The sequence below is a fragment of the Nerophis ophidion genome, linkage group LG02 (genome assembly GCF_033978795.1).
Source record: "Nerophis ophidion isolate RoL-2023_Sa linkage group LG02, RoL_Noph_v1.0, whole genome shotgun sequence".
Lineage (NCBI taxonomy): Eukaryota > Metazoa > Chordata > Actinopteri > Syngnathiformes > Syngnathidae > Nerophis > Nerophis ophidion.
In genome coordinates this window covers 76946601-76959778 of record NC_084612.1, presented here as the reverse complement: position 1 = coordinate 76959778, position 13178 = coordinate 76946601, and the positions used below count along the sequence as shown (strand labels likewise).

The 13178-nt window shown below is 40.0% G+C and overlaps 1 protein-coding gene and 1 long non-coding RNA gene across 3 annotated transcripts in view; one reads left to right on the top strand and one right to left on the bottom strand.

Moving 5' to 3' along the window:
• LOC133546085 (uncharacterized) overlaps nucleotides 1-13178 on the top strand; it is a 424415-nt gene that overhangs the window by 47799 nt on the left and 363438 nt on the right. The window lies entirely within an intron of this gene.
• flnbl (filamin B, like) overlaps nucleotides 1-13178 on the bottom strand; it is a 105245-nt gene that overhangs the window by 25808 nt on the left and 66259 nt on the right. For both annotated transcript variants that reach the window (XM_061891820.1, XM_061891829.1), the window contains exons 29-33: nucleotides 10976-11267; nucleotides 9068-9221; nucleotides 6998-7187; nucleotides 6674-6921; nucleotides 897-980 (exon numbers count right to left, since the gene is read on the bottom strand). In XM_061891820.1, coding sequence (XP_061747804.1) covers nucleotides 897-980; nucleotides 6674-6921; nucleotides 6998-7187; nucleotides 9068-9221; nucleotides 10976-11267 — 968 coding nt within the window. The remainder of the gene's footprint in view (nucleotides 1-896; nucleotides 981-6673; nucleotides 6922-6997; nucleotides 7188-9067; nucleotides 9222-10975; nucleotides 11268-13178) is intronic.

Here is a 13178-nt window from a genome sequence, read left to right as displayed (position 1 = left end):
CCTTCTTATCTTTAAGATATACTTTTACCCTTATCCTTATGTTTTTACCAGTTTTTTAGGTTAAAGTGTTTTATATATTGTGCTCTTTAAAATTGTTATTCTTCATTGAATTTATTTAATTTCCGGCAAATTGATGCACTCCTGTTCCAAGAAAAAAACTGTTAATAAATTGTTTTTTTTCTTTGTTGTAAACAAGGATGCAGAGGTGTACTTATATTTTCTTCTCACAATGTGTCGACTTTTTTGCTTATATAATTGGGTCTTATATGTTTCTGTTTCTGTAATAATACAATATTTTCACATAAAGTTATTACTTTATGTAAAAATAATTACTTTTTAATGCAAAATGGTGACATTTGAAAGATCAAATTCAGACTTTTATCCCAATATTGCCATTGTTTTTGTTCTTGTAAAATAGCGATATTTTTTGAGTATGTATTTACTTTGCCAAGTAAAATTCCGATTGTTACTATAATATCGCCAAAATGTTAAGGTTTTCTTATAAAATTGTGACTTTTGTTGAATAAAATCACGACACAACATTTAAGCTTTTCTTGTGAAATTGTGACTGTTATTCCAACTTTTATCATAATATTGCAGAAATATGAAAAATAATGCCTTTTTTTTATAATACTGCCAAAATTCTAACTTTTTCTTCTGAAATTGTGACCTTTTTCTTGTGAAATTCCAACTCAAGCTATTTTATATTTGTATAGTATGTATATATTATTCATGTTGTAAATACACTTCTTTATATATTTGGAAAGGCTGGGCATTTTTCGGAGGTCTCCAGAAGGTAACAAATACAAGAATGTGTGTGTGTGTGTGTGTGTGTGTGTGTGTGTGTGTGTGTGTGTGTGTGTGTGTGTGTGTGTGTGTGTGTGTGTGTGTCGTACCCAGGGTCGAAAGCCAGCCCCCAAGGGAGCAGCTTGTTGCTGCAGCGAAGTGTGTTCCTGGATGATGGGGACCTCGTTGGTGGCCTGCATAGACGACAGGAAGGTTTTAGGGTCCACACATCTGGACTCTAAAACCCTAGTTCCAGTCTTCCTGAGGACTGGAACTAGGGTTGTACGGTATATCGGTACTTGTATAGTACCGCCATAATAATGAATCCTATTTGGTACTATAACGCCTCTAAAAAGTACCGGTTCCACCCCGCCCTCTTTTTTTTTTAATGGGCATGAGGGCGCGCAGATGAGCATGTTCGGCAGTGCACGCACACTGAGTACTTACCAGCAGACACAGTGGGCAAAAAGAAACGGGAGAATGGACGCATTTTGGTTAAAAAGTAAAGATAAAGTTGAAGTTCTAACACTGAAACACCCTCAGGAAGAGCTGCTTGTAGACATGGATAGCTACCTAGCGGCTAACGTCTATCCACAGTGTTTTAGCTACTTCTAAATCACTAATCCTCGCCTCCATGGCGACAAATAAAGTACATTTCTTATAAGTATCCAAGATTAAATGTGACCAACCTAAGTCCGGGACTAGATGCGACCAAATCCGAGACTATATGCGACCAATCTAAGTCTGAGACTAGATGCGACCAAGTCCGAGACTAGATGTGACCAATCTATGTCCGAGACTAGATATGACCAATGTAAGTCCGAGACTAGATGTACATCTAGTCTTCAACTGAGATTGGTCACATCTAGTCTTAGATTGGTCATATCACATGTCTCGGAGTTAGATTGGTCTTAGACTAGTCTCGGATTTAGATTGGTTTCATCTAGTCTCGGACTTGGTCACAACTAGTCTCGGACTTAGATTGGTCACGTCTAGTCTCGGGCCTGGTCACAACTAGTCTCAGACTTAGATTGGTCAAACCTACTCTTAGATTGGTCATATCACATCTAGTCTCAAACTTAGATTGATGGTCACAACTAGTCTCGGACTTAGATTGGTCTCATCTAGTCTTAAATTGGTCATATAACATCTAGTCTCGGACTTAGATTGGTCACGTCTAGTCTCGGACTTAGATTGGTCACGTCTAGTCTCGGACTTAGATTGGTCACGTCTAGTCTCGGACTTAGATTGGTCACATCTAGTCTCGGACTTAGATTGGTCACATCCAGTCTCGGACTTAGATTGGTCACATCCAGTCTCGGACTTAGATTGGTCACATCCAGTCTCGGACTTAGATTGGTCACATCTAGTCTCGGGCCTGGTCACAACTAGTCTCAGACTTAGATTGGTCAAACCTACTCTTAGATTGGTCATATCACATCTATTCTCAAACTTAGATTGTTGGTCACAACTAGTCTCGGACTTAGATTGGTCTCATCTAGTCTTAAATTGGTCATATAACATCTAGTCTCGGACTTAGATTGGTCACGTCTAGTCTCGGACTTAGATTGGTCACGTCTAGTCTCGGACTTAGATTGGTCACGTCTAGTCTCGGACTTAGATTGGTCACGTCTAGTCTCGGACTTAGATTGGTCACATCTAGTCTCGGACTTAGATTGGTCACATCCAGTCTCGGACTTAGATTGGTCATATCCAGTCTCGGACTTAGATTGGTCACATCCAGTCTCGGACTTAGATTGGTCACATCTAGTCTCGGGCCTGGTCACAACTAGTCTCTGTCTTAGATTGGTCAAACCTACTCTTAGATTGGTCATATCACATCTAGTCTCAAACTTAGATTGTTGGTCACAACTAGTCTCGGACTTAGATTGGTCTCATCTAGTCTTAAATTGGTCATATAACATCTAGTCTCGGACTTAGATTGGTCACGTCTAGTCTTGGACTTAAGATTGGTCACGTCTAGTCTCGGACTTAGATTGGTCACGTCTAGTCTCGGACTTAATTGGTCACATCTAGTCTTAGACTTAGATTGGTCACATCTAGTCTCGGGCTTGGTCACAACTAGTCTCGGACTTAGATTGGTCACATCTAGTCTCGGACTTAGATTGGTCACATCTAGTCTCGGACTTAGATTGGTCACGTCTAGTCTCGGACTTAGATTGGTCACGTCTAGTCTCGGACTTAGATTGGTCACGTCTAGTCTCGGACTTAGATTGGTCACGTCTAGTCTCGGACTTAGATTGGTCACGTCTAGTCTCGGACTTAGATTGGTCACGTCTAGTCTCGGACTTAGATTGGTCACGTCTAGTCTCGGACTTAGATTGGTCACGTCTAGTCTCGGACTTAGATTGGTCACGTCTAGTCTCGGACTTAGATTGGTCACGTCTAGTCTCGGACTTAGATTGGTCACGTCTAGTCTCGGACTTAGATTGGTCACGTCTAGTCTCGGACTAAGATTTGTCACGTCTAGTCTCGGACTTAGATTGGTCACGTCTAGTCTCGGACTTAGATTGGTCACGTCTAGTCTCGGACTTAGATTGGTCACGTCTAGTCTCGGACTTAGATTGGTCACGTCTAGTCTCGGACTTAGATTGGTCACATCTAGTCTCGGACTTAGATTGGTCACATCCAGTCTCGGACTTAGATTGGTCACATCCAGTCTCGGACTTAGATTGGTCACGTCTAGTCTCGGGCCTGGTCACAACTAGTCTCAGACTTAGATTGGTCAAACCTACTCTTAGATAGGTCATATCACATCTAGTCTCAAACTTAGATTGTTGGTCACAACTAGTCTCGGACTTAGATTGGTCTCATCTAGTCTTAAATTGGTCATATAACATCTAGTCTCGGACTTAAATTGGTCACGTCTAGTCTCGGACTTAGATTGGTCACATCTAGTATCGGACTTAAATTGGTCACATCCAGTCTCGGACTTAGATTGGTCACATCCAGTCTCGGGCCTGGTCACAACTAGTCTCAGACTTAGATTGGTCAAACCTACTCTTAGATTGGTCATATCACATCTAGTCTCAAACTTAGATTGTTGGTCACAACTAGTCTCGGACTTAGATTGGTCTCATCTAGTCTTAAATTGGTCATATAACATCTAGTCTCGGACTTAGATTGGTCACGTCTAGTCTCGGACTTAGATTGGTCACGTCTAGTCTCGGACTTAGATTGGTCACGTCTAGTCTCGGACTTAGATTGGTCACGTCTAGTCTCGGACTTAGATTGGTCACGTCTAGTCTCGGACTTAGATTGGTCACGTCTAGTCTCGGACTTAGATTGGTCACGTGTAGTCTCGGACTTAGATTGGTCGCATGTAGTCTTAAATTGGTCATATAACATCTAGTCTCGGACTTAGATTGGTCACGTCTAGTCTCGGACTTAGATTGGTCACGTCTAGTCTCGGACTTAGATTGGTCACGTCTAGTCTCGGACTTAGATTGGTCACGTCTAGTCTCGGACTTAGATTGGTCACGTCTAGTCTCGGACTAAGATTTGTCACGTCTAGTCTCGGACTTAGATTGGTCACGTCTAGTCTCGGACTTAGATTGGTCACGTCTAGTCTCGGACTTAGATTGGTCACGTCTAGTCTCGGACTTAGATTGGTCACATCTAGTCTCGGACCTAGATTGCTCGCATCTAGTCTCGGGCCTGGTCACAACTAGTCTCAGACTTAGATTGGTCAAACCTACTCTTAGATTGGTCATATCACATCTAGTCTCAAACTTAGATTGTTGGTCACAACTAGTCTCGGACTTAGATTGGTCTCATCTAGTCTTAAATTGGTCATATAACATCTAGTCTCGGACTTAGATTGGTCACGTCTAGTCTCGGACTTAGATTGGTCACGTCTAGTCTCGGACTTAGATTGGTCACGTCTAGTCTCGGACTTAGATTGGTCACGTCTAGTCTCGGACTTAGATTGGTCACGTCTAGTCTCGGACTTAGATTGGTCACGTCTAGTCTCGGACTTAGATTGGTCACGTCTAGTCTCGGACTTAGATTGGTCGCATGTAGTCTTAAATTGGTCATATAACATCTAGTCTCGGACTTAGATTGGTCACGTCTAGTCTCGGACTTAGATTGGTCACGTCTAGTCTCGGACTTAGATTGGTCACGTCTAGTCTCGGACTTAGATTGGTCACGTCTAGTCTCGGACTTAGATTGGTCGCATCTAGTCTCGGACTTAGATTGGTCACGTCTAGTCTCGGACTTAGATTGGTCGCATCTAGTCTCGGACTTAGATTGGTCACATCTAGTCTCGGACTTAAATTGGTCACATCTAGTCTCGGACTTAGGTTGGTCACATCTAGTCTCAGACTTAAATTGGTCACAACTTGTATTAGATTGGTCACAACTAGTCTCGGACTTAGATTGATCGCATCTAGTCTCGGACTTAGATTGGTCGCATCTAGTCTCGGACTTAGATTGGTCGCATCTAGTCTCGGACTTAGATTGGTCGCATCTAGTCTCGGACTTAGATTGGTCGCATCTAGTCTCGGACTTAGATTGGTCACATCTAGTCTCGGACTTAAATTGGTCACATCTAGTCTCGGACTTAAATTGGTCACATCTAGTCTCGGACTTAAATTGGTCACATCTAGTCTCGGACTTAAATTGGTCACATCTAGTCTCGGACTTAAATTGGTCACATCTAGTCTCGGACTTAGGTTGGTCACATCTAGTCTTAGACTTAAATTGGTCACAACTAGTATTAGATTGGTCAAGTCTAGTCTCGGACTTAGACTGGTCTCATCTAGTCTCGGACTTGGTCACATCTAGTCTCGGACTTAGATTGGTCACATCTAGTCTCGGACTTAGATTGGTCACATCTAGTCTCGGACTTAGATTGATCGCATCTAGTCTCGGACTTAGATTGGTCGCATCTAGTCTCGGACTTAGATTGGTCGCATCTAGTCTCGGACTTAGATTGATCGCATCTAGTGTCAGACTTAGATTGGTCACAACTAGTCTCGAACTTAAAATGGTCACAACTAGTCTTGGACTTAGATAGGTCGCATCTAGTCTCGGACTTAGATGGTCCCAACTAGTCTCGAACTTAAAATGGTCACAACTAGTCTTGGACTTAGATTGGTCGCATCTAGTCTCGGACTTAGATTGGTCCCAACTAGTCTCGGACTTAAATTGGTCACATCTAGTCTCGGACTCAGATTGGTCACATCTAGTCTCGGACTTAGATTGGTCACAACTAGTCTCAAATTTAGATTGGTCACAACTAGTCTTGGATTTAGATTGGTCACATCTAGACTTAGACTTAAATTGGTCACAACTAGTATTAGATTGGTCACATCTAGTCTTGGATTTAGATTGGTCACATCTAGACTTAGACTTAAATTGGTCACAACTAGTATTAGATTGGTCACATCTAGTCTCGGACTTAGATCGGTCACATCTAGTCTCGGACTTAGATTGGTCACATCTAGTCTCGGACTTAGATTGGTCACATCTAGTCTCGGACTTAGATTGGTCACATCTAGTCTCGGACTTAGATCGGTCACATCTAGTCTCGGACTTAGATTGGTCACATCTAGTCTCGGACTTAGATTGGTCACATCTAGTCTCGGACCTAGATTGGTCACATCTAGTCTCGGACCTAGATTGGTCACATCTAGTCTCGGACCTAGATTGGTCACATCTAGTCTCGGACCTAGATTGGGCACAACTAGTCTCAAACTTAGATTGGTCACAACTAGTCTTGGATTTAGATTGGTAACATCTAGACTTAGACTTAAATTGGTCACAACTAGTATTAGATTGGTCCAGAAAATAGGGTAATGCCAGACCCTGGTCTTGTCTACTCCGCCAGGGTCCAACTCGTGGTCCACCATGTCTGACTCACCGTGACCTTGAAGGGACTTCCAGGTATGTTCTCTCCTCCAAAGCGCACGAAGATGACGTAGTTCCCGGGTTCCATGGCCGTGCAAAAAATGTCAAAGGTGCCGTCCTCGTTCTCCAGGACCTCGGCGTCCACCTCGCTGCCGTCGGGCCGCACGACCACACAGTTGACTTTGCCGTTCCCGGCTCCTTTGGCGTTGACCAGCAGGGCCAGCTCCTCGCCGATGGCCACCCTGGGACCCACTCCGGGGCCTGGGAGGAAGAACATCAACATGTTTGATGCTCTGAAATGAAAGATGTTTCATTTTGTAGAAAAGTGGCGACGGACCGGTGGCGATGCACTTGCTGGCGTCGCCCGTGGCCGTGGCCTGGACTTTGTAGGGCGAGGTCAGGATGTCATCGCCGCCGTACTTGACGACGATGGTGTAGCGGCCCGTCCGGTCGGGGATGTAGGACACCTGGTACGTGTCGTCTTGGTTGTCATGGATACTGGGCAGCTTGGGTTTACCATCCTGGTCCTGGGGGAGGTGGAGTACAAGACCATCAAACATCAAAGACACGTGCCTGACTTGGACTTTTTGTACAAACGCTTCGTGGAGCCAAGACCAAGGAGTCCAAGGTGAGACCAGGACGAGCAACTAAGTCAACCAAGAGGACTCACAATCCAAGAGAGTAAGACTGCAGCATTTGTACTTCAATAATATGTACATTTGTATAGTTAAACAATAATTAAGTCAATAGGAACAACTCAACCCAATGGGATGACAATGAGAAACCTTGGAGAGGACCGCAGATGTAAAAGTTGTCACTCACGGTGATGACTGAAAGTTCCTGTAAAAGGTGTCACTCACGTTGATGACTGAAAGTAAGTTCCTGTAAAAGGTTGTCACTCACGGTGATGACTGAAAGTTCCTGTTAAAGGTGTCACTCACGGTGATGACTGAAAGTAAGTTCCTGTACTCACGGTGATGACTGAAAGTAAGTTCCTGTAAAAGGTGTCACTCACGGTGATGACTTCCTGTAAAAGGTGTCACTCACGGTGATGACTGAAAGTAAGTTCCTGTACTCACGGTGATGACTGAAAGTAAGTTCCTGTAAAAGGTGTCACTCACGGTGATGACTTCCTGTAAAAGGTGTCACTCACGGTGATGACTGAAAGTAAGATCCTGTACTCACGGTGATGACTGAAAGTAAGTTCCTGTAAAAGGTGTCACTCACGGTGATGACTGAAAGTAAGTTCCTGTAAAAGGTGTCACTCACGGTGATGACTTCCTGTAAAAGGTGTCACTCACGGTGATGACTGAAAGTTCCTGTAAAAGGTGTCAATCACGGTGATGACTGAAAGAAAGTTCCTGTAAAAGGTGTCACTCACGGTGATGACTGAAAGTAAGTTCCTGTAAAAGGTGTCATTCACGAAAGTAAGTTCCTGTAAAAGGTGTCACTCACGGTGATGACTGAAAGTAAGTTCCTGTAAAAGGTGTCACTCACGGTGATGACTTCCTGTAAAAGGTGTCACTCACGGTGATGACTGAAAGTTCCTGTAAAAGGTGTCAATCACGGTGATGACTGAAAGAAAGTTCCTGTAAAAGGTGTCACTCACGGTGATGACTGAAAGTAAGTTCCTGTAAAAGGTGTCACTCACGGTGATGACTGAAAGTAAGTTCCTGTAAAAGGTGTCACTCACGGTGATGACTGAAAGTAAGTTCCGGTAAAAGGTGTCACTCACGGTGATGACTGAAAGTAAGTTCCTGTAAAAGGTGTCACTCACGGTGATGACTGAAAGTAAGTTCTTTTAAATGGTGTCACTCACGGTGGTGACTGAAAGTAGGTTCCTGTAAAAGGTGTCACTCACGGTGATGACTGAAAGTAAGTTCCTGTAAAAGGTGTCACTCACGGTGATGACTGAAAGTAAGTTCCTGTAAAAGGTGTCACTCACGGTGATGACTGAAAGTAAGTTCCTGTAAAAGGTGTCACTCACGGTGATGACTGAAAGTAAGTTCCTGTAAAAGGTGTCACTCACGGTGATGACTGAAAGTAAGTTCCTGTAAAAGGTGTCACTCACAGTGATGACTGAAAGTAAGTTCCTGTAAAAGGTGTCACTCACGGTGATGACTGAAAGTAAGTTCCTGTAAAAGGTGTCACTCACAGTGATGACTGAAAGTAAGTTCCTGTAAAAGGTGTCACTCACGGTGATGACTGAAAGTAAGTTCCTGTAAAAGGTGTCACTCACGGTGATGACTGAAAGTAAGTTCCTGTAAAAGGTGTCACTCACGGTGATGACTGAAAGTAAGTTCCTGTAAAAGGTGTCACTCACGGTGATGACTGAAAGTAAGTTCCTGTAAAAGGTGTCACTCACGGTGATGACTGAAAGTAAGTTCCTGTAAAAGATGTCACTCACGGTGATGAGCACGCTGAGTTGTCCTTGGCCCGCTTGCCTGGCGTCAATGTTGAAGTCCACCGGGAAGCTGGCCAGGACTTTGCCGGTCAGGCCGGGGCCGCTGGCTCGGACTTTGCTGGCGTCGTGAGTGGGCAGGACCCGAAACCTGAAGGGGCTGAAGAGAAACAAAAAATAAATAAAACATTTCCTTTATTTAATCCCGATTCTAAATTGAGAGAAAAATTAAACCAAATATCAATTTGAATTTTTATTCAATTTTTTTAATTGTCTACTCGTAGTGTTGATGTAGATCAGGAGTGTCCAAACTACGAGTCCAATAAAGAATTAGTCAGCGGTCTTATATTGGCCATGTTGTCGCCATCTGGTGGCCAACAAAATAAAGTTAGAAGGCTATTAATTGTACATCAATGTGATTAAACGCACAGCATGTACTTGTATTACCCAATCCAAACAACCTTCCCTAGTCATGGGGCAGGAAAAAAAATCAGAACAAGGTCACACATTACATAAACTGCTCATTGAACTTTGTGGATATAATAAAAAAAATGTCCAATGAATAGAGATGTCCGATAATGGCTTTTTTGCCGATATCCCGATATTGTCCAACTCTTAATTACAGATTCCAATATGGATATATATACAGTTGTGGAATGAACACATTATTATGCCTAATTTTGTTGTGATGCCCCGCTGGATGCATTAAACAATGTAACAAGGTTTTTGCAAAATAAATAAACTCAAGTTATGGAAAAAAAAAAAAATTCATAAAGTGCATTCTTTTTTTGAACATGCCTCAAAAACAGCAGCTTGGAATTTGGGACATGCTCTCTCTGAGAGAGCATGAGGAGGTTGAGGTGGGCGGGGTTGATGTGGTGGTGGTGGTGGGGTGGGGTCGCAAGGGGGGTGTATATTGTCCCGCAAGAGTTAGGGCTGCAAGGGATTCTGGGTATTTGTTCTGTTGTGTAAATGTTGTGTTACGGTGCAGATGTTCTCCCAAAATGTGTTTGTCATTCTTGTTGGGTGTGGGTTCACAGTGGGGCCCATATTTGTAACAGTGTTAAAGTTGTTTATACGGCCACCCTCAGTGAGATCTGTATGGTTGTTGACCAAGTATGCCTCAAGGGGTTCTGGGTATTTGTTCTGTTGTGTATTGTGTTACGGTGCAGATGTTCTCCCAAAATGTGTTTGTCATTCTTGTTTGGTGTGGGTTCACAGTTGGGTGCATATTTAAGTTGTTTATACGGCCACCCTTGCATTCACTTGTGTGTGTGAAAAGCCGTAGGTATTATGTGATTGGGCCGGCACGCAAAGGCAGTGCCTTTAAGGTTCATTTTATTGGCGTATATAACTCCGTACAGCCGTGTTTTACTAAGTCATGAATTTTATTTTTTGAAACCGATACTGATAATTTCCGATATTACATTTTAAAGCATTTATTGGCCAATAATATCGTCAGTCCGAAATCATCAGACATCTCTAATATTACCCAATCCAAAACAACCTTCCCTAGTCATGGTGCAGGAAAAAAAAATCGGAACATGGTCACACATTACACAACCTGCTCATTGAACTTTGTGGATATTATTATAAAAAAACGTCCAATCAGCAAAACAAAATCAAACCTACAGCCATCAAAGGGAAAACGCTAAACATTCCCTCCACTCTTTTACATGTTTGGCACATTTTGGCTGCTTTTTACAGAAGTATACAAGGGTCAAATTATCACATACTCTTAATAGCCAAATATATTCATTATTAATTATATATGCAATTCATTAGTCCAATAATATGTGATCATATAAACATATTGAACACAAATAGTTACTTTACTACCAATGCGGCCCCCACTCTTCAAGTTGGACACCCCTGATTATTTATTGTGTTTCCGCTGTAATGAAGTATGTTTACCTGGAGGGGACGTCCTCCTCCCCATACAGGACGTCCACACTGTACATTCCCTCCCCAGAGGGCGTGTAGGACACGGTGTGGGTTCCGTCCCGGTTGTCCACCACCTCCACGGGCTCCAAGGCACCTCTGGGGGCGGCCACGGTCACGGCAAGCGGGGCCTTGCCCGCCTTCCTGCAGTCCACAGTGAAGGACTGAGGAATGTGGGCCCTGACCCCTTGACCCACACCTGGACCGGACACCTTGACCTTGTAGGGGTCCACAGTGTCCTGCACAGGGACCTTGAAGGGACTTCCTGGAAACCAGAACAGGACGAGCGTTGGTTGGCGGGATTTCTTTTCATTTGTGTGAGGTGGCCCCGCCCACTTTGACCAAAATCCCCCCCCCAAACATGTCCCAACCGTTTGATTTATTATACCATGTTATGTTTTTTACAGTTTTTAAGTTATTATAACATTTTCAGTTTTTACAGATTTTAAGTTATTAAACATTTTCAGTTTTTTTACAGCAGTTTTTTAAAAATTTTAAGTTATTGTAACGTCTTTACAGTTTTTAAGTTATTGTAATATTTTATGTTTTTTTACAGATTCCAAGTTATTATAACATTCTGTTTTTACAGATTTTAAGTTACGGTAACATTTTCAGTTTTTTTTTTTTTACAGTTTTTAAGTTATAACATTTTTAGTTTTTTAAAGCTTTTAAGATATTGTAAAATTTTATGGTTTTTACAGTTTTTAAGTTATTATAACATTTTATGGTCTTTATATAACATTTAGTTTTTTTCAGTTTAAGTTATAACATTTTATGGTTTTTACAGTTGTAGGTTATTTTTAATTTTATGTTTTTTTTTTACAGTTTTTAAGTTATTATAACATTTTCTGTTTTTTACAGTTTTTAAGCTATCGGAACATTTTGTTTTTTACAGATTTTAAGTTATTGTAACATTTTATGGTTTTTACAGTTTTTAAGTTATTATAACATTTTATGGTCTTTATATAACATTTTGTTTTTTACAGTTTGTTATAAAATGTTATGGTTTTTACAGTTTTAAGTTATTTTAAATTTTACATTGTTTTTTTTACAGTTTTTAAGTTATTATAACAGTTTCAGTTTTTACAGATTTTAAGTTATGGTAACATTTTAATTTTTTTTCACAGATTTTAAGTTATTGTAACATTTTATGGTTTTTAAAGTTTTGATGTTATAACATTTTATGGTTTTTAAGTTATTATAACATTCGATGTTTTCTACAGTTTTTAGTTTATTATAACACTTTATGTTTTTTATAGTTTTGAAGTTATAACATTTGATGGTTTTTACAGTGTCTAAATTATATAATAACATTTTATGGTTTTTACCATTTTTAAGTTGTAACATTTAACGTTTTTTTTACAGTTTCTAAATAAAAAAAAAACATTTTATTGTTTTTACAATTTTTAAGTTGTAACATTTAAAGTTTTTTACAATTTTGAAGTTATTATAACATTTTCTGTTTTTTATAGTTTTTAAGTTATTATAACATTTTCAGTTTTTACAGATTTTAAGTTACGGTAACATTTTTTTTTTTTACAGATTTTAAATTATTGTAACATTTTATGGTTTTTACAGTTTTGATGTTATAACATTTTATGGTTTTTAAGTTATTATAACATTTGATGTTTTTTACAGTTTTTAGTTTATTATAACACTTAGTTTTTTACAGTTTTGAAGTTATAACATTTTACGTTTTTTTACAGTGTCTAAATTATATAATAACATTTTATGGTTTTAACAATTTTTAAGTTGTAACATTTAACTTTTTTTTTACAGTTTCTAAATTTTATAAAAACATTTTATTGTTTTTACAATTTTTAAGTTGTAACATTTAAGGTTTTTTACAATTTCGAAGTTATTATAACATTTTATGGTTTTTATAGTTTAAGTTATAGCATTGAATGGTTTTTACATTGTTTAAGTTATCATAAAATGTTATGATTTTCACAGTTTTAAGTTATTTTAGCATTTAATGTTTTTTACAGTTTTTAAGTTATTATAACATTTTATGGTTTTTACCGTTTTTAGTTATTATAACATTTTATATTTTTTACCGTTTTTAGTTATTATAACATTTTATGGTTTTTACAGTTTTTAAGTTATTATAAAACATTTTATGGTTTTTACCGTTTTTAATTATAACATTTTATGTTTTTTACCGTTTTTAGTTATT